This window comes from Gambusia affinis, linkage group LG10 (assembly GCF_019740435.1).
Source record: "Gambusia affinis linkage group LG10, SWU_Gaff_1.0, whole genome shotgun sequence".
Lineage (NCBI taxonomy): Eukaryota > Metazoa > Chordata > Actinopteri > Cyprinodontiformes > Poeciliidae > Gambusia > Gambusia affinis.
In genome coordinates, this window is record NC_057877.1 from 19,096,123 (window position 1) to 19,121,456 (window position 25,334).

Below are 25,334 nucleotides of genomic sequence, written 5' to 3' on the forward strand. Positions count from 1 at the left end.
ATGAGAACCTAACTTAAACTAAACTGAAGTTAATCAATTTGGAAGCATTTGTTTTTTTTTAAATAACCGGGAATAATTTAAATAAATATCTCAGAACATAAAACTGATTCTTCTGAGTTGAGTTTTTTTGAACATCTTCTTAAAGAATCTCATCATCTCTTATTTCTCCAACCAGCTCACTTCTCACAGTCATCTTTTACCACAGCAAACAGCCTCTTTCACATTTGCATGCAACAATGTTATTGTGTCTTTGGACATCATGCTGCAAAGAATACAAAACATGACCCTGCTTCAGCATGCTTCCTGACATGCAATTATATCCAGATAACCTAATTCCTCACATAAACTGTCAATAACCAGTTCAACATCAAATAATGAGAACAAAAACTGCAAAGCCTTGTTTCAGCTCAATGTCTAAATAGCAAGTTTGACGTAATAATAGTGAGATTATATAATGTTTAACATCCAACAATAAAAGCTCATTTACAGGCAAAATATGGGCAAAGTAAAACTACCTGAAAGCCAGCTGTCCCATTATTTAAGGTTGAACAATTTTATTTTTAGAGTGCTGTCTAAATTATATTCTGATATGATTATTCCAATAATTCTAAATCAAACTCACTTTTTCAAAAGGAGAATGGAGATGACAATGCCAATGATGAAGACCACAGCCAAGACGGGGCCGACCACCCAGATGAGTCCATCACCAGTCTCTACTGGCAAAGGATCCACCACCAACTCTGGAGTCATCACTGTGTCAGTAAACGGGCTGGTTGCAAACATTTTCTGATGGAAAACCCCCCCCAAAAAAACAGAATGAGTAACATAGTGACAATGAAAATATATGAGTAAAGTTATCAGCAGGCCAGGTTAGAGTTGCACTGATCAGATTTTGTGGTCAGCTTCTAATATTAATTAGGACAAGCTTAATACGAACAAAATGTAAATAAAACAAAAGGGGACACTTATAATTGTTGTGATATCTCTATCTGCAAGCCTGAGGCAAAAGTGAACAACACCTAAATGAGTTTCTGAAAAGCAAAATTGGCTAAAACTAAGCAACTTAAGTGTACTGAGCTGAAATGAACCTGAAACTCACCCCCACAGTGGAGTTGAGTTCAGCCAGCAGGAAGAAGGCATATTCCTGACCAGGTTCGAGGGGCTTATTCTCGCAGCTGCTCAGGGGGTGGTCATATCCCACTGTGAAGGTGGAGGGCAGCTTCTTGAAGCAGGCTGTGATGTAGGCACTCCGCTGGTCCAGTTGAGCCAACTGACGCCGCGAACGTCGCTTTGGGATCACATCCCTCAGCAGCTGTTCAAAGTTAAGATGGCATTAATTTATCTCATTCACATTTTTCTTTCCGTATTGCAAATCCTACATATGTCTCAAATTATTTGGCTTTATTAAAGATGTGTTTTTATTCTGGCTTAAATTTTTTCTGAAATTAAATACATATTATTATATACGTATATATATATATATTTCCTGAACCACAAAAAAAAAATAAAAAATCAAAATTTTGAAAATCAAAATGGCAGGCATTACTCATAGGATAATGGGACCATCAGCGTCTGAAGTAAAAAAAAAAAACAAAAACAATTTAGCTGTTTCTAATTTTATTTTATTTAAAAAAAAAATGCAATTGCACATACCCTTCCAAATAACCAGTGTGAACATTTGTTTTGGTACTGCAACATTCAATTGCTGAGCAGTTTTTTATGTTTCTTCTGTTCAACATCGATACTGAGTTGCACATGTTTGAGGTTGAAATGCTTCCTTTCCATTTGCCTAATATTTGAATCTCTCCACTGATTTAAGTCAGGACTGTGGCAAAGTCAAACCAAAATACTGATAATGCTTTCAGTCAGAAGAAACATGTTTGTAAAATTAAAATATAACTTTAAAACTAAATTTACCAGTATGAATAAAAAGAAATTATTTTGTAGGATTAATTTTGTTATTCTTTAACAAATAACTTGAATGTCTTAAGTAGATGAAACTGCTTGTGAATAAAATAAAATGCAATGTCAACTAAAGAAGCTACATGGCATTTGGAAGCAAAGAAAGAAACATTCAACCTTCTGCATTCTGTTCAGACTGCAGGCACAAACCATGGGGAATGTGTGTAATCCCAATTCCAAAAGGAATGGTTGTCATTGATTTAGCACCAAAGGTGACCCCCAGCTATGGGAAGAGTTGGAGAAGACTGCATAATTCTGTCTTCTGCATGCTATGGGGGATAAATTTGCAATGCTGAGATGTTCTAATGTCTGTGCCCACTCCAGTAAATAGTGTTTTCAACACTGTTCACATTTACAACCATTGATTCGACAAACAGAATCTCTAAGAGAAAACACAAAATTCATGTGTGGAGAAAAGTTTCTCCCTAGCTGCGATACATATCATGTGATTTCTCCAGTCTAATCCTGTGTCTTTCACGACTGTGGAAGATTTACTATATATTAAGAAACCTAATATCTTTAAGAGATCTTACCTCTTCTATGTCCATCTCATCAGGATTCTTCAAGTTTTTAACTGTTCCTGATGTTCTTTTAAGAGGCACCACAACCACATAGAAGTTCCTGCAAATGTACCAAGAAGGTAAACATCTGAAGGTGTAAAGTTGTTTTCTTTATTACTTAATTCTAACTAACTGCAAGACTTAAGAATTTTTTTACTAATATGTGCACTACCCATAAGCAGGCTGTGATGTAGTGCCTACTGGTATAGTAGGCAATGCCAACATATTGTTCTATACTCACTTGACATCTCCACTGTTGAATGATGGAAAAGACATAGTGAGCTTGTTCTCAGCCTCAGCGTAGATATCCAGTTTGGGTTTCTTGATCAGAATGAAGGGTGCCGTACTGGCTGTCACACGATGCCTGGGTTCACCCTCAAGGCCTTCTTGGCATTTCACCCCAAATTTATAGGTAACGCTGTGTCTGAGCCCAGTGATGTATGCCTTCAACTTCCTAGCATCCACGTCCATCTTTTGCCCGTTATACTCAATCTAGATTTTGACATATCAAAATTTTTACTCTTAGAACATAACTGTATAAACTGGTAAATAAATAGGTAACAGAGACATGTTATTAAAAATTGTGTTCTTAAAATGAGATTTTTCTTTTTTCAAAATATGAATGACAGTCAAACAATCATATAAAAACATTGTACAGGTTCAAATCTAGTTTATTCCAAGGACTCTACTTGGCATAACTTTTTAAGCTCACCATGCATTTGTATGGTAATCCTCTATCTGAAAACTTCCACCCAAGGACTATTGTTGTCTTGGTGGCCCACTTAACAGTAAAATTCTTTGGGACATCTGTTGACAAGACAAATGTGAGAAAAGAAAAAAAAACAGATCGAACAGTAAGTCAAACAAATAGACAAAAAAAGAGGAATAAAGGAATAAGTTAGGCTCTAAAACAAAAGCTGCTCCTCCACGGCAATGTTCCTCTGGGTTAAAGAGTGAATGCAACAGTGATCTGTGATTGGCTGGGAGAGGGGCAATGCCACTGGTTAACACACATAGCATGTAAGACTCATTGACAACAAATGGAGCACAAGTGTACGCCCTTTGGCTAGCCATCATTGGGAGTGCCAAACCATCTCACCACTGACTTTGAACCATGACTACTTGATGATTAACAATTGACCCTTGCAAAACACCCAATGTCAACTATTCCTACAGTGTTGCAGAGTTTGAGTTGGCACTGCCACTGTGCTGCCACACAGACACTGAGACAGACCCAATACACTGCATGCCAACAGTCCTGAGCAGTGCATCTGTGAGATGCCATGCCACAAGCTATCCTGTTAAGGGACAAAGGAAAGGGAAAAGAGGAAGGGAGCTTTGGGAGAAAAAGGATGTTAAGAAAGAAAAAAAAGTATCTAACCCAAAATTAAAATAAAGTCAAGTTATAGTTATAGTTGTGTAGTCCTGAACACCCCAAACACACAGTTGCTGTGACTGGATTTGACTGAAGTCCTACCTTTTTTGAAAACTGGGAAGTGAGATGGCATAAGCAGCGTGAATGTGCTCAACAAAAGGCTGCAAGGACCGACAGGAGTTTCTGACCAGCAACACTTACCTTAAAAATTCTAAGCTGCTCTCCACTTTCTCAATATGACTGACTGTAACTTACTGACTTTCATTTTTACCTGGTTTGGGTTAGTGATGTAAGTAATCCAGCGAAAGCTAATTAAATACCAATCATTTTTGGAAGAGCGGTCAAGTTGGTTGAAGAAGTTGGTTGGATATTTTCTTTTTTTTTATTTTGGTCAACGTGAACCATATTTTGAGTCAATTTCCAACCCCCTGCATCAGGGTTTGAAAAGAAACAGGCAAGCCCTACCTGTGGTATCAATGGCCATGGTCCGATACTGGATGGGCGGGCTGTAGGGCCCTGGACCTATACTGGTGTGGGCACGTATTTTCACATCATATGCGGAGTTCGGTTTGAGGCTGTTGAGCTCAAAGCTAGACTGGTGGGGAGGTAAACGGAGTTCTTGTGGCGCTTCTCTTGTTCCGGCTTCTTTATAAGCCAGAGTGTACTCTGTGATGACCCCATTCCTCTCTGCCAGCACTGGTGGAGACCAGGACAGCTGCACTGAGCAGCATGTTACCATTGAGCCCTCGTTAATTTGAGGGTATCCCCCAGGGGTATTCTCAGGAACAGCGAGTTCTGCCACAGCCTCTTCCCCAAAGCCCCCTCTGCTTTTGGCGGAGATCTTAAAGAGATAAGTGGCACCCCGGTGAATGTTGCCCACAAAATACTGCCGTTCATGGGGAGCAAACTCCAGTGTGGCCAGAGGGGAGACGTCTTTCCGGCCAAACTGAAGGCGGTATCCCTGCAGGTCCATTCCATTTATCAGGTCTGGAGGATCCCAGTGAACAACAGCTGAAGTCTTTGAATCTTGAGCTACTGACAGATACGGCGGACCAGGCACTGTGCAAAAAAAGTAATGGAGAAAAATCTTACTCTTCCATTTACACAAGATTTAATACCATTTGTAGAATTGTTACTAAATTAACTCAACAGACACAATTTCAAGCGTAATGATTACAGAATAGTTTATATTTTTAGTCAATTGGTTTTAAGTCAGAGACCAACACAAAATAGAATACTGCGGTAGATCAGCTGTCATTAATACACTACCATTTTCAAATGGCATATTTATGCTCTTTTTTTAATGTTGCAAAGCAAACCTAAACTGCATATTTTGCATGATTCATAAAGAATGCTTGTATCATGCTTTCTGCATATGTGGTTATAGGAAACACAAGTTCAAACATTCTCAATTATTAATGTTAAAAGATCATAGAGACTACAGCTACACTCACAGTTATAATTCAAAGTATTTATCAGTTAACACAACTGAGTAAGCTTGTCTAGTATGGTGATGTGGAAGATCCTCAGCAGTGATAAATTCTAGAGTGATCACTGTTCCCATTATCATTTAATGTTACATAGATGCTTTAGCTAACAGAATATCAGAACTGCAAAGCATGACTAAAGATTTAAATAAAGAACAGTTCCTCTTTAAACTGTTGTCATCTTTTTACTTGTAAAATGTCTGCTCTACTCAGGGACCCAAACTCCATTGCTTAGGGCGGAGCAGTTTTGCTGCTCTTATGGAAGACAACTCTTCCAAATCCTGTTTTTAAAGGCCCAATCACTCAGGCTGAGGTAGCAGGATTTAAAAGAAGCCTGCAAGTCCTCACCAGCTGTAAAAGTTTTAGGAGAGACAAGTGTAGCTGATTTGTTCTAAAGCCACATCTCAGCGTAAATAGAGGCTACCTTGAATCTATTTTCAATAACTTGCCATTTCTCTGTCTTTGAACAGATAGAAGGTAGTGCCAAAACAAGTCATATTAATAACATTTCAGACACATATGTTTTGCTCTTAGACCTCAGGAATCTTTCCAGGCTATTTTGAAAAGGATTTAGGAAAGTGGAACTTTTTTTAGAAGTGAATATTATTGTACTTTCTTCCTATTCTTCCACAGAGCTGGCCCTCGAGCTCCCTGAGGGAAACTGAGGGATAATTATGTGATGACTGATTCAGAAGATTAAGGCATAGTATGAATTATAGCAAGCACACAGACAACATTGTAATGCACCAATAAAAAAGACTTCAGAACAGAAAAAAGATATTCTTCTGCATTTTGTACTTTTGGAGATTGCTGTTTTTCTAATGGATACTAAATAAAAATAAAAAGAGTTACATGAGAGATACAACTATAAAATGGAGATACAAATTGGTTAATGGCTGAATTAAGCAGAAACTGGTGCATTTAAGGAGTTATTGCAAATGCTAACTTTATCCAAACACAGAAAAGTGAAAAACAGACAAATGATCAACCACAATGAAAGAATTGCAATTATCATTCATCTACAAAACACCAAAAGGCTGTTTTGCCACATTCCCTTCAGCAGGATGAAAGCTGAAGTAGTGCATTTAAAGACATGCAGTACTTCACAAAGCCAACCCCTAAAGCTGCTGAGTGATTGAATAACACAGAATAGGCTATAGTTTATTTACTTTATGAAATTTAATTTGATTTGATCAAGTGACTGTGTATTTATCACTCACAAAGCTTGCCAAAAGAATTGATAAAGTAGGTTTGCAGCAATTGTATGAGGTCTTCATGAATTTATCAAGCTGAATAAGCTAAATAGAACTCTAATTTTGACTAACAAGACATTTTTATTTATCAAACTGCAGAATTAACCTCAATTTTTTAAGAGCCCCATCGTTGGATGTGACGGTTTTGTTCTCCACTTTACATTGAAGATAAGAGACATATATGAAGACTTTTCCCTTTATATCTTACATGAAATGCATTTGCTGTACTAGTGTATGAACTCTCAAGTTTTCTGTTTATGTTTTTCCAAGTTGCCACTACCCATTTTTCTGCATCTATGCACATACACATGCACACACCACATTCTGCTTTTTAAAATCCACTTTCTCTTGCCTTATTAGTCATTTGTGTTAGATAGTTGGAGCCTTTCTGGAGACGGTTGCTAGAAGGAAATGGGAGTGGGTGGGTTAAATGGTGGATGTCAGCAGAGCTTTTGCCCATAAGGGAAAGGCAAGGGTGTTGCATATTGGGTGAAACGAATCCTACTAATATTTCTTGGCTACATACTACAAATCAGCTTGGTGTCATTTAAAAGCCCACTCTGCCTTCATGCTTGCAGTTAATCAAGAAAATGGAATCAGAGATAATGATCCTAGGATGATATCATGGGTGCATTTTCCATTTTCATTATTTTTTTGCTTCTCTTTGAAAATCAACAGGCTCCTGTGTGTATCCTTTGTAGCCTTTGTAACCCCAGCAACCCCAGCGACGGTTTTATTATTTGTACATTCAAAACTGTGGCCTAATGCATTGTAGGTGAGAGGGATCAGGGGCACTGAGCCAGCAGATTGGTGTTGGGAGGGGAGGTGGAAGCCAGGGATTGTTCAAACTGTGTGTATGTGTGTGGTGCCACTGGGTGATGATAAGAGAGCAAGGGCATGGTGAGGAGAAGAAAAATGAGTGAGTGAGGGATGATGAAGGTGACTAGGGACAGGGAGCAATCAGCTGCAAAGAGGACCCACAGGGATATGAGGAGCTTGATATGTTTGTGTGTGAGAGTGAAGGTACATGACTGATTCTGGGATTTCTGGACACCTTGATTGTCCTTTTCTTCTCTACCCTTTTCTTGCCGCATTTCATCACTTCTTCCCCTAAGCTACCCTCCACCACATTCTTGTATATTCAAACCTCCGTCTTTGTCCATTTCATAACACACCCTGGTTCAATCCCTCCATGTGGAACTCCTGGCACGTTTCTAATCAAACAGCAGAATTAACAGCTTTCTGTTGACGCTCATTCACTGACTGAGAAAGGGGCAACAATGTTTTCTCCTCATTACCTCCTCTCTTATGTCGACAGACTCTTCCAAGTAACTCAACTGAGTTGTAGCAGCATTTTATGGGTTCCGAAAAGCACCACCTTTCAACCAGTATTTTATAGGCCTTTGCTAAGTCAACAGTCTGCAAGCATGTTGCAACCTGCATCCAGTGGCATAAGCATGCATTTCTCAGAAGTAGATATGAATCAGATTCTTATATCTTCCCTTTAGAATAGAAGAACATATTGTTCTTCTATTCTTTCCTTCCAAAGCACCACTAGCTCTACAATGATAAACTACTTCCAAGCTTTAGATACCAGAATAGAGTCTGGTGTCTGTCCAAAACGTGTTAAGCTTTTAACCTAAGTATCCAGATTACAAAATTTGCGCCATAGAGAATAAAAGAGCCTGCATAGAGTCAGCAGAAGGTGATGGTACAGGCTCTTTCAAAACCTAGTGTGGCCCTAGGCAAAAATGTACAAGTTCTTAAAACTTGCAACAGTAACTGACATTTAATTGTGAAAAATTAATTTAACTTCAAATTAAATCTGGGACACCTGGGATAATATCTGAAAATATACCAATTACCCTTGAATTCACTGTGCCATCACACTTGCTGTTCCTAACAGTTTAAGCTATCAGATGTCTTCTACATCACTGATATTTGCTAAGTTGAAATAAAGTCTCCCCCAAACCCTCACGAAAGGCGGCTTTTTCCACAAAATGTGGCCTATGCACTGAATGACTGCTACAAGAGGGTCAAAGTGTAGTGTTTGGTCTGGTGGAACTGGGAGAATTTCCTCCTGGATGCAGATTTGTTCATACTAACATTTTCACCCGAGGTTGCCTCAATGATGAAATAACCAAATGAGGTCAAAGGTCACTCGACACATTGAGACAGTGGCATCTGCAGGATGTGGCATTGAATCATTATGCATCTAAAATATTTCTGAACACTCTTGTACCCATTCTTTGTTATAATTGGTAATGCATGTCATGATTTTTCTTATTTTTTCTATTTATAAATAGGCCAGATTGCCGAATATAAAACCTACATTTTCACTAACATAACCAACATAAAATTTAATAATTCACAAATATCATGTGTTAGGGAGGTCCAAGGATTGAAATTGCACTTATTTTGCAGAATTTTTGTGGGGATTAAACAGGTTAAGATGTTCTGTTTCAAAACTAACCCTGACTTTTATTCTTTGCTGTCTCTCATGTAGTAAAACTGATCTATACATTCCTCCCAGCATAAGTGGTGCCACTACTTCAGTTCTCATTGATGTCGCTAGCAAAAAGGTTGAGAGACTGCAGTACATTCAGAGCTCTGTATGATCCAGATAAGATTCCTACTTTCTGAAAACATAACACTTCTATAATAATTCACTGGCTTCCTGGTGGGGCTCGACTAGACGATATCGCTTCACACTCACAAGTGTCTGTATCTTAAAAAACCTCTCTCCCCACAAACATAAACTCATTTCTTCACTCAACACAATCCAAACTCCTCCTTCCCCGCATGACAATGCTGTGGCCAGTGGGCAAACAAGTGTATTGTGCTTGTGCGCGTAACTCTTTATGGCATAGTTGTAGGCTGATTACTGGTTTTAAAATACGCCAAGGTTAGCAACAGTTACATTTTCAGAATTGCTAAAAGGTTTTATGAGTAGAACACAGAGAAAACACCAAAAGTCATAGTGTCGAAACAAGATAGGTGTCACCCATTAATCTTAAGGTAATGGTGATAGCTGGAAACAACATACAGAAGAATGCAAGCTGGTTACCAAAACAGATAATCTAATTAATTAACATGCACTTTGCATGTGCAGTTTAATGATAAACATTGCCTTTGGCAGCAACAGGAACCTTTCTCCCATTGGCCCTGGTCAGGTTGATTTTTCAAACAAAACGTAGCCTTTATATATAGACAACTTAGACTTTATATATATATATATTTTTTTTTTTTTTTTCTTTTCTGAGAACATAACAGCATGTTGTTTCAAATTCAAAAATCTCAGATAGATTTTTATTAAGATTTGTTCACATATTCAAAGCTATTGTTGCCAGTTCTGGAGGATGAAAAGACATGGCCACTGATGTGAATCGACTTTTTAGCAACACAAAAACCTGCTCTCTTTTTCATGATGTTCCGTCTCGATGTAGCCTTTCAGGCCTTTATGTCTCCAAAAGAAAGGAAATGGCTTTGACATCATCACTCCTAGAGGCATTTGTGTTCCACAAATGCATGGGTTTATGTTTTTTTTTTTTTTTTTTTAGAAAAAAGAAAAAAACTGAACAGGTATTTCATAACTTGTACAGACGCTTGTGTGATTCAAAATTACACAGCTGTACAATAGGTCATAAACTACCTCATACATTTACATCACATATTGAAGAACTGACTCTTTATGACAGTGGGTTAATAGAAGGGTTTGGATGTGTTATTTAAAATTCCTTTTTCTGGTTAAAATTTTACAGCTAGGAATTTAATTCCCAGAGGTTAATTTTAACTACATAATTGTCTCATCCACAGATCAAGCTCAAAGTTATGATAGGTGAAGGGAATAAAATAATTATCTCTTCATCATGGCACCTGTTGGTGGGTGGAATATATTAGGCACCAAGTGAACATTTTGTTCTCAAAGTTGAGATGGGTAAAAAGCAGGAATTATTTGAGGGAGCTTGGCAAGTGCCAAAACTGCTGCTTTTGTTGTGCCTGCAGTGGTTGGCATCTATTTAAAAGGGATCCAAAGAAGAAACAGTTCTGAACAGGTGACAGGGCTATGGACAAGGAAAGCAAAGTCTGGCCTGTGTAGTCTGATTGAACAGATCAGCTACTGTAGAGAAATGGCTAAGAACGCTAAGTATTATAGAAAGGCGTCAGACTACACAGTTCATCACAGTTTATTGCATATTGGAGTGTACAGCCACAGATCAGTCATAATGCAAAAATGATGACCACTTCCTGTCAATAAAAGCACTGTCAATGGGCCTGTGAGCATCAGAACCGGACCATGAAGCATATCCCCCAAGTTGGACTGAGATCTAATCAGTGTCTAATGTCTAATCAGTATATTTCTTGATATTGTTCAATTTTATCTTGGTACAGCACTAAAATCCCTATAAGTGTGAATAAATATAGGTTTGTTATTGCCTGAAAAAGGAAAAATATTCAAAATAATTTCTGTAATTATTTTACAATGTTCTCATGAGGGACCACTAATATTTACTAGGCAACATCTCTTAAAACATGATAGGCCAAAACCTGTTTTTTTTTCCCCCCAAAAGGAAAACATTTTTCTCTCTGTTCCTTCTTCACCTTTATCTTAAAAAAAAAAAATTCTTTAAACATCAATAATAATTAAGAAAAAAAGGGTAAAATTGTTCTCAGAGAAAGGACCAGATGACCATGGAAAAAGTAGGATTGAGCACCCTCAAACAAGATCCTTTTCCAGCTTTTAAGAGCTAAGTATTTAGTGGTCCAATATCATACTAAGAAATAGGCCTGGATGAGGTCCGTGTGCATATTGTTGTTGTTTCGACATCCTACATGGGTAGCATGCACTAAATTGCACCAATATAAGGTTGCATCTTCTGCAACCCCAGTCTTAAACCAGATTAAAATACAGCTTCACAATTTAGATGACGTTTATGCTAGCTGAATGCGCACATGTGGTTTATACAAACTGTGCACACCGGTGGTTACAAGGGGACAAATTAAGAATACAAGGTTTTGTAGCGCTAATACATTTGCCTTGAATGTTTTATTCATACGGCAGAAACCAGAGACCCAAGTGGGTTTTTCATGCTGTCATAATCTGCCTGAAGAAATCTCAAAGTATCTTAAATGATGCCCTTGATCTCCTAAAAATTTGCGGATGGTCTTCTGAGCTTGACAGAAACTTTGAAAGAAATACTAATATAAGTCAGCGTCTGATGAAACAAAGCTGTTGAAAGGACTATTGTCTCAGACACATGTATTTCTAAAGCTAGAGCTTTAGAAATGTAAAGCTAAAGCTCATAAAATGACATATCCTTGATAAAGACACATAATCAAATCCCTCAAATGTCACAACCTATTATGTGTCTGTTTTTCCCAGTACTCCAAATAGTTAAACAAAATGTGTCTGGTTTTGGCTCTAAATCAGAATTTTTTATGAGCTTTGATTAAAGAAAACAAAAACAACTAAAGCAAACGATAGCTTAAACTGATCAAAAACCTCTTTCTGACAACAGCCTTTAGTCACAGGCTGAATTTATTAATTTTATTTCTGTACTGACCTGCCCCTTTAGTCACCACCACTTTGGGTTTACTCCGTGCTCCATCCCCCTTGGTGGTGTATGCTGCTACCGTGACGGAGTAAGTGGTGTCTGGCTTGAGTCCTCCGATGACCATTTCCTAAGGGGAACATGGGATAGACAGGGAAAAGGAAAATGTCAAAACCTCTTCTGAATTTTTCATGATCTGACCCCACTTTGTAGAGCTCAAAGCACCTTGTGCTGAATGTTAATCCAAGCATCTCCTGGTTCTCTTTATTAATTTTCACGAGGATGCATGCATTATACGCAACGATTCGCTCTGTGTAATGGGAAACCATTACGCAAACCCTCGGAGCCACAGAGGTGGAGAAGAGACATTATGTATGTAAATGCAAAGTAGGTCTCTCTTCTATTCCTTCAGCAATTTTCCGATCAACAACTTAACTTTGATAAATGCCCACTGAATACATCCTGGCCTTTCACTGGCAGTTTTTACCTATGCCATTATGGTTCCTTGAGTCTTCTTCAAAGAGAAGCTTCCGATCAATTCTAATGAATCTTTCAAGGGAGAAGGTTTTCAACAAATGCAGAATGAGGTTTTTAATAGGCTGGTTGGCAGGGAGGATGGGGTAAGTCAATAATGGTAAATAAGCTATAAGCAATTTTTATATGTTATAGTACTTTTCTGTACTACAGCTACTTTTTATTTAATTAGGGTGAAATTTATCGGATGTGGCAATCCATCTGTAGAAGGTTTACAGCGTTTTCCAAAAGTAATTTTCCACATTTCATTTTTGTTTCAGTGTAATTTGTTGAGATTTTATAGTGCAAATCAAAGTTCTCTTCACCCATTTTCAAATTAACTGTAACCAACTTTCCTAAAGAAAGGCAATAACCCACAGCATAATGCTTCCAACTACCATGTTTCTAAGTGTAGATGCAAAACATTAAGCTTGTCTTAACAAAAAAATTTAAAAATAATCTGCTTACGTGTTTCCATTTAATCCGCATTCTTATGTAAGAATGGCTTTCTTTTTACTAGTCTTTCCTTATGACCAGATGTGTTAAATGTACTACTACTAATTGTCCTGTTGACAAAGTGTCTCACCTGAGCTGTGTTTCTCTCCAGGATCTCTACAAATATCATGGGCCTCTAGGCTGCTTGTATTTGTAATGTGACAAATATGTAAGGGTTCAAGGAATAACAACTCTTTAATACACTGGATGATAAGAGTTTGCAGTAGGAATCAAGAACAGGCATTTAGTAGACTGATCACCATTTTTACGAGTCTTAAAGTGACACAATAATACAAAGCAACACAAAGTCACCACATCACAAACTACAAATTCAAACAAAATTACTACACTCACACACACGCACAAAAACAAAAAAACAAAAACAAAAAATCAAAAGACACAACTGTTTTTGCACACAGCAAGATACAAGCAGCATTAGCATTTTGAGGAGATTTTCTAGTGGATATTGCATCAGCCAGCGTATAGTGACGGGCAACTCTTAATGGAAGCTTGTCTGTTTTTTGTAAGAGACATATAAGGATAATGTGGAAGAGGTCTGATTGGGCAGCTGATGTGAAACTTGTAAGCCTCTCATTGTTTCCAGTTTGCAAAATAACATAAGAGGGTTGGGCTTGTGCATATTGTGGACCTCACCAGGGTTAATGCAATAGCCACTGTTTCATGAACACAAAGCACTCAGGCAAAACTTTGTACTCACATATTCAGCCGTATCGTCCGTTTCCCACTAACCCCCCCCCGCCAAATGAAGAGTGTGCAGGAGAGAAAGAAAGAGAGCATTTTTTTTTTTTAAGGAAAGAGGAAAACTAAAGTGGGGGAAATAGGATTGTGAGAGATTGGGGCTTTAGAGGTTTAGGATGGGCAGGCAGCAGAAATAGGTCACTAGTTTTGGGAGGTCAGAAGAGAGAACCACTCCTTGAAGCTCAAAGGAGACAACCGAAACAAGCCAAGTGGTACAGGTCTGAGAGTCTGTTACAGTTAACTGAATGAAATTAAAACATAAGAATGGTTTTAGTATTCCTTAGACAGAAATCTCCTCATTTCTGATTTAGCATATGCGTAGATGCAGACCATGTAAATTAGGTTAACGGAGTTCAGGAAATCAACAATTTAATGTGATGCTGGTGTTATTTGGATTAAGCTGCCCTTTTTAAAAAAAAAAGAAAAAAAAAAGTGTGATCAATAGTTTCAATTGATTCTGTTTCTAAGTGGAGCTGCATACAATATTTTTCCCATCATTATGTTATGACTTTCAGGATGCAGTGTCCACAGTATCTAGATGATTACAACTGGGGATAGGAGACACAATTTACCAGGATTCCTTTACAACTGTGTCAAAGGATTTGCAAAAAGAATAAATGTTTGTTGTATGTTGATTCCATTTTTTTAAAAACAAATTCTAAATTTTCTTTGGTTTCTTGAAGCAAATACATGCACATTTTTTTATTTCCACTATTGCTGCAGAGCATTTATTCCTAATAGAAATAGTGCATTTATTCCATCCAGAATAGAAAAAGTAGGAAAAGATAAGCAAAGATTTGATTACTGCTCTTGTTGTGGGTTGAGGCGAAAAACAATATACAACAGCAGCATGAAATGTAATCCAAGAGGTAAACATCCCCAATATCGCTCCACACACTCCAGTGACATTTAGAAAGCTAAAACTGCTTATACGAAAAGATGCACTGATCAAAGTCTTTTGGGTGATTTCTAATTTCTGCATAGATTTTTATCAGGTATTTTATCCAATTCTGATTTCTTTCACAACATTTAATTTAAAAATGCCTTTCTAGCCTACCTTCTGATAGTTATAATTAATCACTTAAAGTCAGAGGAAAGAATCTAATGCCAGGTCTGTATGAGACAATTGCTTGTAAAACAATATGGTACCAATATCAAATAAGTATAAAACAAATGACCACGCAGTACTGGGTATTCACATTTTGGTGTGGTAAATATGCATTAGTAAATATACAATGCATATTAATAAATTAATTGTAAATAGTAGTTATTTACGATACATCCATTCAGGTAAAATTTGTCCAGTTTCTCTCAGCTGATTTCCAATTTTAGCTCCAATTGTACATACATTTTGTGGGAATTTACATTTTAAAGAGAAAACAATGTATTATTGGTTATACCTGGGCATCAGCAAGCATGACATCCTTGATGAGGGGCAGGCCCCGTGACTCGCCATTTTCAACACGTACATAGTGAACTTGGTAGCCACGAATTTGACCATTTTGCTTTCCAGGTGTCACAGAACGCCACATCACTTTTAGAGCTGTGGAGTTGAGAACCTCCACCTCAACCCTCCTTGGTGCAGCGCCAGGAACTAGAAATAAGAAGCAGTTTAAACACAAAAATCAGAAAATAAACATGCAATATTTTCTTTGACAAACATTTTGCACAATTATAAAACAAAAACAAAAACACAATAAATTCAAAATACTAATATTACAGACACATTTCAAAACAATATAGATCCAACAAATGACACTGAAAATACGGCCTATATCCCAAATACACCTTCATGACTTACTCCTGTCACCTCCACCCTTTCAATATGTCTCTTTGTGGCGGGAAGCCTTGCCACTTATTCATAATGGCCGACCTTTTTGGCAGGCCTTGAATCCAGGCCACTTCAAGTGGCAGGGAATATCATTTTCTGAGATGAATGTGCCATGCATAAAACTGCTCCTCTTAAACTGCTTCCACTTGTTTTTCCACGAACACTTGTGCGCTTCTTTGTTCCCTAAATCACAACCCAACTGCAGCCTGTATTTTGGTTCTTTCATAACCAGACTTCTCATTTCTTTAACTGACACTTGTTAAATGTCATTATTAAAGCAGCACCAAAAATAGGTTTGATTTGACTTTTAATAGCTGCCAGAATAACAGTGGTATTTAAAAACACGTATGCCAGACAAACGCAGAAAATATCAACATGATAGATATAAAATGGTTTATGTAGAGTAAAAGCTAATTCAGGTGAATCTGTCATAGATGCTGTGGTAAGATTAATGGATCAACAAAATCCTTTCATGTTAGGATTTTTCTTCTTTCGTCAGATTAACTTATTTTTAAGCTTCTTTAAATGCTTGTTTTCATTCCATGTAACCACGTCGTGGTGTCAAATTGCAAAAGGAAGGTCTTCAGGGAGCAGGGAAATAATAAAAGTGTATCAAATTATAGGAAGTGAACACAATCAAAAATCAATTCAGGTGCACAGTAGCTGCCCTTTCTTTCCGGCGACAGTGAAACGGGTATGTTTTTTCAGTTAAACGGATGGATTAACACACCAAAAACAGTTTGTTTTAGCAGCCTGAGTGGCATATTCAAGATAATTGGTGGTGTACATACCTAACATTGATTATCATTTTCCAATCCAATTTTTTTTAATTCTATGGTTATGTTTTTTACCACCAACCTATAATCTGCCATGGCCAAAATCATATAATCTTGCATCAGAGATTGCTAAATTTTACAGTATCACAACATAAATACTTAAGTTTGCTAGCTTAATAATATAATACCAATAACATTGTTACCTAATCTACATACAGGTTAGGCAGACGTGTAGAAAAAAATCCTCAGGCAGTGTTTTTTCCATGTCTGGGAGCTGGACATTAGGTAGATGTGTGTCTCTGTGTGTGTATAACCATAGTTATTCATAAATTATTGTCAAGAGAGGGTCTAGGAGTATGCTAAATGAAGAGCATTTGGATAAGAAAGCCCAGAGTTGCAATGATGCAGCATGTTCATTCAAACATTTTAAATTAAAATTTTTATTTAATTTAAATTAAAATTAAATTTTAATTTAAAAATTCTTAAAGTAAATATTGTTAAGCTTTACTTTAAGACTTAAAATACTCAACAACCTCTGAACATCCCAGTTAATTTCCCAGATTTGGAAATTCAGATTCCTGAGTACAAATGGAACATAGTAGTGCATTTAACCCCTACCCTTGTGACTTCAAGTAAGACGCCAAAGCAGTTTAACCTTATTTTAAGCTAACAGAGAAAAGCTCTGTCTCTTGATAAGGCCAAGTCTCCACATAAGAGACTCACGTACCATCTTCATCTGTCCGACAGATTAGAGGCTCACTCTCAGGGCCAGACCCAATCTCAGTTGAGGCGGACACTGTGATTCGGTACTGGGTCCATTTCTCCAGTCTCTGCAGCAACACTCGCTCTTCAGTTGGAGGCACTGGGAGCTCCTCCATGGGGTCTGCATCGTCGTTGGCCCCTTCTGAAGGGCCCACCACTTGGTAGCGCACCCTATACCCCGTCAGATCACCATTCTGACTCTTCAGAGGTGGGGGGCGCCAACTTACCAAAAGGCTAGTGGAGCTGGTAGTGCTGCACTTAATTTCTTGAGGGGGAGCTGAGGGTTCTGGTGAGGTGGAAAGGACAGGAAGGAAGAGAGGTAGGGGGCGGTAGAGGACGAGGAGGATGGGGAAGGAAGAAGGGTGAAAAACGAAAAAATAAAAAGATGGTAGAGATAAAGAAAATGAAAAAAGAAAAATTTTAAACTCAAATAAAAAACAACAGGAATAATTAAAATGAAACTGATCAACACAAAACACAAATATATAAAAAATAAAAACAGGTACCAAGGAAATGCCAAATTAAAAGGTGAAAATGCACACCACCATATTGAAACATAATAATGAATCAAGACAGCTATGCTTGCTGGTTTTGGTGAAAATAATATATATCTGTTAAAATTATTTTATGAAATATAGGTAAATTGTTTGGTATTTAATAATTTAGTCCTTAGAATAACTAGCCCTATTTTAACTCAGAAGTTTACTTTATTTTTGTGATTGTTAGACAAAAAAATCAAGTATTTTAAAATTAAAGTTTGAATCATTCCAATTTATCACACAGAACTCCACAGTGAACCTTTGTGTCTGAAGTGCTTTTGGAGAACATGTTAAATAAAAAAATGCCCTCTTTTAAAATTCTTAAGATTTTTGTTTTTCCTGACCAAATAAGATTTATTTTAGCCTTTGGATTTTATTCTTTATGCAATTTTTTCCACCTTGATGTAGCAAATCTAGTTCATTATTACATTTTCTGACAGAAAAGTAACAAAAGCTAAATTAAATATGATTAGAGACAAGAACATAGCACACAAAAGTTTAAATAAAAAAAGGAAATGAAGAAATAAATATGTTTTCATCCAAAAATAAAGGACAATAAAGAAATAAGTAATCAAATCAAGGAGGGCAATGTGATATTAGTTGGAACCAAAGTGACTCAAAAGATTCACAACAAATACTTTCTAAAAATACAAGGTGTGAGTAAACATCCATAAAGGAAAATAAAAGCAGATGCGCATAAGAAAAAACAAAAACAAACAAACAAACAAAAAAAACCAGTATACCATGAACAGACAAACAAATGTAAATCGCAAGCATTGTCTGCATCATACGTACCTGACTCCCAAAAATAAAATAAAAAAACTTTCAAGACTTTCTTACCAACAGCACCCGACTCCAGAGTGTGCTTACTCTAGAGTCAGGGAGAAGCAACCCTTTCCCATCCCCAGAATATTATAAATTTTATGATCAAGTCTTCTTATAGTCACGGTAAAGAGCTATTTGTATCCACTGATAGTTGATTTGGACCCAGTTTGGGGAGAGCAGGAGGGAGAGAGTTGGCTCTGTGCTGTTTAATACTGCATTGCTGGGCCAGAGGGTCCACAACACTGAGAGAAGGGAAAGCCAGTGGGGAAAACTCATTATCAAGATTTTCTATGCTCGTGAACTTGGCCAAGCACAGAAACATCCTTCCTTGTTGGCAATTTCCTCAAATAAATCCCATTTCATAGCCCTATGTCTAAGTATCTCTGAGAAGCCTGCAGCCATTTTGACATTGCCAAGACACAAGACAATGTCATCAACAACTTAAAAAGCTCATATAATGGAATTTATAAAACTTTAATAAAATGTTGTGAGCATAATGCCACTTTAGAAGAAACAGATTTAAAATTGAAAATAAAAAAGAGTTTTATGAAAAACCCCCCCCAAAACAAACAAACAAAAAAAACAAAACATTTTTCTTGGTAAAAAGTTCTGTTCCAGTACACAAAAATAAAACAGGGCCACAGCCTTAGTTTTCAAACCCTTTTCTGTGTCCAATGGGCTTATTTACTTAAAGTCTTACAGGATTTTGAGCCATTCAGCTTCTTTCCTTTGCCCGTATTGTATTTGCAAACTCTCCCCTGTCAAGAATGATTGCTCCGTTCTCATTCTTTGTGGCAAAGAAAAGGTCTATAATTCTGACAGGGTGGAGGTTATCACAGTGCACAGGCATCTCTATGCTTGATAACAATTTAAGACTGGATTGGGCGCATCCTTAATATCCCAGGGAGGCCAGTGGCAGGATTAAGGACACTAGAAGTATGCAATCATAAAATAAGTATTTTGGATAATGCTTCACTTGAAGTCCTTCAAAACTTTCATGAAGTTATCAAGACAAGACAAACTGGTCTTGTCTGCAATTACTTCCTCCACTTCAACTTGCAAATATTGAATACTCTTAAAAAAATATAATGGTTATAGCTCAATATTAATGTGAAGTATTAAAATAACAAATTGCAAATGCTATTTCTATCACAGTCTAAGTACCATCTTTGTATATGGACTGAATCAAAAACCTCAAATGACATTATGCTTATTCTTGTAGATCATTATGGAATTAATCCCAGAGAAGCCAAATGGCCATGGTGTGGCTCACACAGATATACCAATACATCTAAAAACCTTCTGCAATTACAGTAAGTGGGGGGAATAAACTGCTTGTTTGGTTAAATACAGAGGATTTAGAATCTGCCATTTTAATTTTAGAGATGGCTTTTGACTGGTTACTGGCAGGGTCTAGGTATAATCTAAATGTGTAACAAAGCCTGACAATCCAAGGCCTTGGCTCAGAGCTCATCGCAGAGCATGAAATTAATTCTGACTCTATGAAATGGGATTCTTATCTGCCATTCGGGAGCCCTGCAGCCCCTCAACAACCACTCCAGGGTCGATCTCAAGTCTTCTCAGCATGTTTTAAAACTGGCAACAGCTGGAAAAATTACCCTGCAAGCTTTCTGGTTGTGGACCCTCTTTTTGCCATGTCTGAACCGTCTCATAAACTGGTTTCAACCTGGTCTGACAATGGTAGCATACCAAGTGAGGTCTTGCTTCTGAATGGGAGCCATTGTAAGAGAGAACGTCTTGCTTATATAAAAACCTGCTGCAATTTTGAAAAGTGAAAATAATTTGGTATCAGCCACATTGAAGTAGATAGAATGCAGACAAATTCCAGGATTATTATGAATTTTTTGCTCATCAAAGCTCCCATTACAAGCCTCAGGTAATGCTATTTGGACTGAGTATAACCTTCAAATTTTTATAAACAGTTTCTGCATAGAAAATAGATAAAATACATCTGAAATGTCATATTGTCTGTCTGTCTTTCAACTTTGTAGCATAGTGATTCAGTGTGCCAGATGCTGGAGGTCTGAAAGTGGAACTTATACATCATGTTTGGGAAGGAATAGCTACTTTATGTGCAAATCTTGAATAGTTTTGTGTTCTTGAGAAGTTTTTAGTTTTCAGGGATTTATTCCAGCAATCACTCCATTAAATGTCATTGAGTTTCATATCCAACTGATTATTCAATCAACCAACATAGTTACTAAAAGGTAGAACTTGAACTTCATAAGTTTCAGTGCTACTTTCATGTGTATGTGAGGCCCAGGATAAAATCTTATTTTCAAATGTTTAATGTGTGACTGTGAAACTGCCAAATGAAAAAACAAAGGTTTCTTGAACTGTGGCACAAGTACCATTGATTGTACTCAGTGGGTATCAATATTTTCAAGGTAAATGTAAGCAAATTAACTGCCATCTAGAGTTACTGAGCACCAACAATCAACAAGAGCTGACTTGTTCAAATTGTTCAAGAAGAGTAATCTTTTATTTTCTCTAAAAGGAGGTGTATTTGAGACATTTTGAGAACTGTTAATATGAACTGAAATATACAGCTGTAAAGAAGGAAAAAGCTCTAGTCATAAGTTAATTGGGTTCTATTTTATATCTTGGATCTGGGAAAAACATCAACCCCAACTTAGCTGGCTCCACATGGCACACTGAATCTCTAAACCGCACAATGACTTACCTTTGAGCGTCCAAAAAAAGCAATTTTTAACAATAAACATTGCGTTTGCCCGACTTAGTTTTTGAATATTCTGACTTGGTGATGAACAACCAATGGGTGTAAATGACTGCAGCAACTTTACAATGAATCTTCAATGTACAGAAAAATGGCTTAAAATATGTCATTAAACATTTCTGAGGCCCAGGATAAAATGATGTCAATACAATGGATAAAAAACGCCAATCATGTCTGCTTGTTTTAGTGTTAGGACCAAGCTATAGGAAATAAAGGTAAGATCATGTATCTGCATTTTCTATTATTTTTGTGGACAAACTGGGCCACCACTGTTCAGGGAAACCAAAGAGTGTAAGACAATAAAAAGAAGAAAAACGAAGAGTCCTATATTTTAGACAGTTGGACTTATCTTCCATCATGTCTGGTCAAAAGCCCATTCACGCAAGTATGCCTTAGCGTTTGTTGCAGTTATTCAAACGTATGGTGGACTTGTGTTCATCCAAGAACCAAAGAGAAATTAAAACGCAACTAGTAGATACAGAGAGATACTTCAAATAAATAGTATTTCAAAATTAAGACCCAAGTGAATAGAGATAATTAAATAAATGGATATAACTTTGTTTACCAATAAACAAATAAATAAATAAATAGATAGATAGATAGATAAATAAATAACAATCAAACCAAAAAGGAAGAGGGATTTAAGTGAATAAAACAATGTAAAGGCATTCCAAGAACAGCTTTAGTTACAATCCACATGTTAACATGTGACATGTGACAAAGAGAGGGACTAGACTGGAAGAGGGTGACGAAGGAAGAGGAAAAGGAGGGAGGGTGTATTCAATTCTGCTTGCAGTTTGCAAATGCAAAAACAGGCAAGAATATCACAAACACACACTTAGACAGATGGGGATACGCACACTGTACTCAAGAAATGCCAAGACAGAAATGGGGATGGAGATATGTGGCTTTTCATGCAGAGGAGTCAAAGTTCATCAGTTCAGCAACAGCTGCTCAACAGCACACCGAGTGGGCAGTAGTGAGTGTCACATGCAAGTGGAGTTCTTGGCAGTAACACTGCACTTTCTGTGCAGGAACAAAAAGAACTGTGAAGTGGTTGTTCCAAAGCCCCCACGCTCACATGTCGAGGCACAGCCAACAAGTTCCACTGGTAGAAACAGAAAATGTGTTATAGGAAGTCGGCTCCCACCACCAATGCTCTCCTATGTCTCTGCTGAAGATACTCTGATTTAACTGTCCCAAAATACACCAAAAATATTGTAAGTGTAGTAAAACAATGCAACACTTCATACACAATAAATTTTTTCCGGTATAAGTTTGATTAAACTACAATCTGACAGTCTTGAATGTAGAAATAATATTAGCAATAAGGAATTTCATGTTCATTTCTATATGTGAATAAACAAAAATAGTGTGTTGAGTGTACTGTTTAAACCTCAGTGGAGTTAATTAAATACCCTATTACTTCAACAGCAGTTGAAGTAATAAGGTATTTGTTACCTTATTACTTAATGCATTAAATCTTAATGCATTAAGATTTATTATTGTACTGTTTTTTATTAAATTAAATTAAACTGTTCTCATTCAAGTGTTCATAGTGTGTCAATGATTCATTGGTTAGAGCATGGGTATTAAATTCATTTTCATTTTGGGCCACATCAAGTTTATGAATATTCTTAAAGGGCTGGTTGTGCCAGAATTTATTGGTAAAAACCATTAACATGTTGTTAAAATATTAACGAATAACTTTATCTGCATTCAATAAGGTACTTCTTAAAATTAAATAATATTGAACATCTTTTCACACTGACCAGCTGCTCCAAGATTTTCTGAATGTTTCTGTATTTTTTTGCAATTGAAATCACTGATTTTGAGGACCTAATTTAGAAATATTTGAAAGACATTTTTGCTATATTTGCACTCGATGATAAATCTGACTTTTTGGTACTTGCTGTATCAATGACAAACTATCATTTCACGTCAATAAAAGGTGGGCCAGAAGTGTAGTAGATGTAAAACACACTGCCCTCTGCAGGTGTGACTTAGCATCAGTTTAATATTTTTGTAAGCGTGCAATAAACTCAAGATTATTCATTAATGCAAAAACGTGTAGGGGTCTGCTGATTTAGTGTGAATTTGCTATAGCAAAAAAACTCGAGGGACTGATGTAATTTGATTGCATAAAAATAAAAGCTGCTTTAATTTGATTGATAAAATCATATTTAATCAAACTATTGCTCTATGTATGTGTCCCTATGGAGTCTAGAGCACAAACTTATGCTTCGAGTTTGACACATGTAGGTCAAAGGAATCTTCCATCAACTTTCAAGTTAACTTTGTCTAAATTTGTATCCTCATTTTGCATCCATGATTTAAAATGCTGTCTTTTGTCTTTTCTGCTACTTTATTTGACTATAAGTAGCTATTTTGCAATTATTTTTATTTTGTGAAAGTACCTGCCACTCACAATATAATTCAAGTTTTATGACTATGATATGCAGAAGACACAATTGTCTTTAAAAATGTCATTACATTATCACTACTACATCGTCACATCACTTGTCTCAACCCGAAATTGCCAGAATAAATAATGTTCTATTTATTTTTTCCAAACAAGTTTTAAGTCTCAAACATGTGTACAGTTCATGCGAGAGCCTTGGTGGTTTTTCAGGAGAAGTAGCATTTTTTGTGTCATGTGGGATGTGCACTTGCTGTCTACAAAGGAAAGGAAAACATCAACAAAAGGGAAAGAAAATACATTAAAAAAAAGAACTACTGAAATTATCCATCCACAACAACTTATGTTTTCCATGGCTGAGTACACTGACATTTAAGTCTTCCTAAGCACAGCAGTGAGAAAAAAGGCAAATAAAATAAGGATATGAACTAGAGAGGCATTTTGACTAACAGGTGCTTAACCAAATCAAGTTTTTAAATTGTATTTTTCCAATGAGATAGAGGATTATTGCAGCCTGGAACTTTAGACGTTTTGAAGAGCCCTATGAAAAGAGGAAGATCAGATGAATTAAATGCACTGAAGGATAATATATCACTAACATGGGGTCTCAGGGTGGAATAATTGGTTGAAGTACCATAAAAAAGAAAGGGGGGAAATACTGCATGTACTGTTAATCATAGCTGTACTTGAACAAAACATTTTCCCTTTTCCCATTCTGAATGGATTACAGGGTGCCAACAGCAGTAGAAAAACACAATCTTATTTGATTTTATTATAAATGGCTGTTGAAAAGAGAAGTCTGTCATCAGTGCCATTTTCATTAACAGAGGGCTATAGATGGGTATTATATATTACCAGGCACACAGTGCCAATTTATAGCACAATGAAGTAATTTTTAACTTTGACTGTTCTACCAATTCTATATATAACAAACATAATTTAAAAGAAATTTGACTTTGCAATACCTTAAAATCAGCCTCTGTCTCTTTAAGAAGCTCCTAATCTATGACACTTCCCCTTCAGCATCTCAAATTGAGTGGGGAGGTGCAGGGAAGTAGTGCTCTGTGAAGGAGAAACTTGGCTAGAGACTCCACTCAGACTTCAATGTAGAGCTTTGGGTAAATAAGCAGCACACTACGAGCAAGCGTTGAAGCTAACCTGAATGGCTGCAATGGCAGAGTCAAGGCTTTCTCAACCATGCATGAAAGAATCCAAGCAACACCCATGATGATGGAAGAATATAACATAATATATACTTCAAAAAACACACTTCCCCTCTAATGTTTTATTTAACATCTGTAAACAATTATTTTGGAGTTTGCTAAAACCACCACACCATATATATATATATATATATATATATATATATAAAGTTAACCAATATCTTGCTTAGTGTTTGAAATGAAAGTGTTGAGAAAAAGTCTGTCTAAAAAGACCCTTGTTTCTGAGCAAAAATTCCTGTGGACAA

At 36.8% G+C, this 25,334-nt stretch overlaps 1 protein-coding gene across 16 annotated transcripts in view; it reads right to left on the reverse strand.

The window, feature by feature from the left end:
* The window catches only part of ptprsa (protein tyrosine phosphatase receptor type Sa), a 240,092-nt gene that overhangs the window by 44,433 nt on the left and 170,325 nt on the right, over positions 1-25,334 (reverse strand). For 11 of the 16 annotated variants that reach the window (XM_044130252.1, XM_044130248.1, XM_044130254.1 and 8 more), the window contains 10 exons: positions 17,291-17,611; positions 15,357-15,550; positions 13,916-13,942; positions 12,202-12,319; positions 4,363-4,956; positions 3,235-3,329; positions 2,764-3,014; positions 2,496-2,583; positions 1,100-1,312; positions 623-786 (listed from right to left, as the gene is read on the reverse strand). In XM_044130252.1, the coding sequence (XP_043986187.1) occupies positions 623-786; positions 1,100-1,312; positions 2,496-2,583; positions 2,764-3,014; positions 3,235-3,329; positions 4,363-4,956; positions 12,202-12,319; positions 13,916-13,942; positions 15,357-15,550; positions 17,291-17,611 (2,065 nt within the window). The remainder of the gene's footprint in view (positions 1-622; positions 787-1,099; positions 1,313-2,495; positions 2,584-2,763; positions 3,015-3,234; positions 3,330-4,362; positions 4,957-12,201; positions 12,320-13,915; positions 13,943-15,356; positions 15,551-17,290; positions 17,612-25,334) is intronic. The other 5 variants (XM_044130253.1, XM_044130258.1, XM_044130260.1 and 2 more) reach the window with 2 other exon arrangements.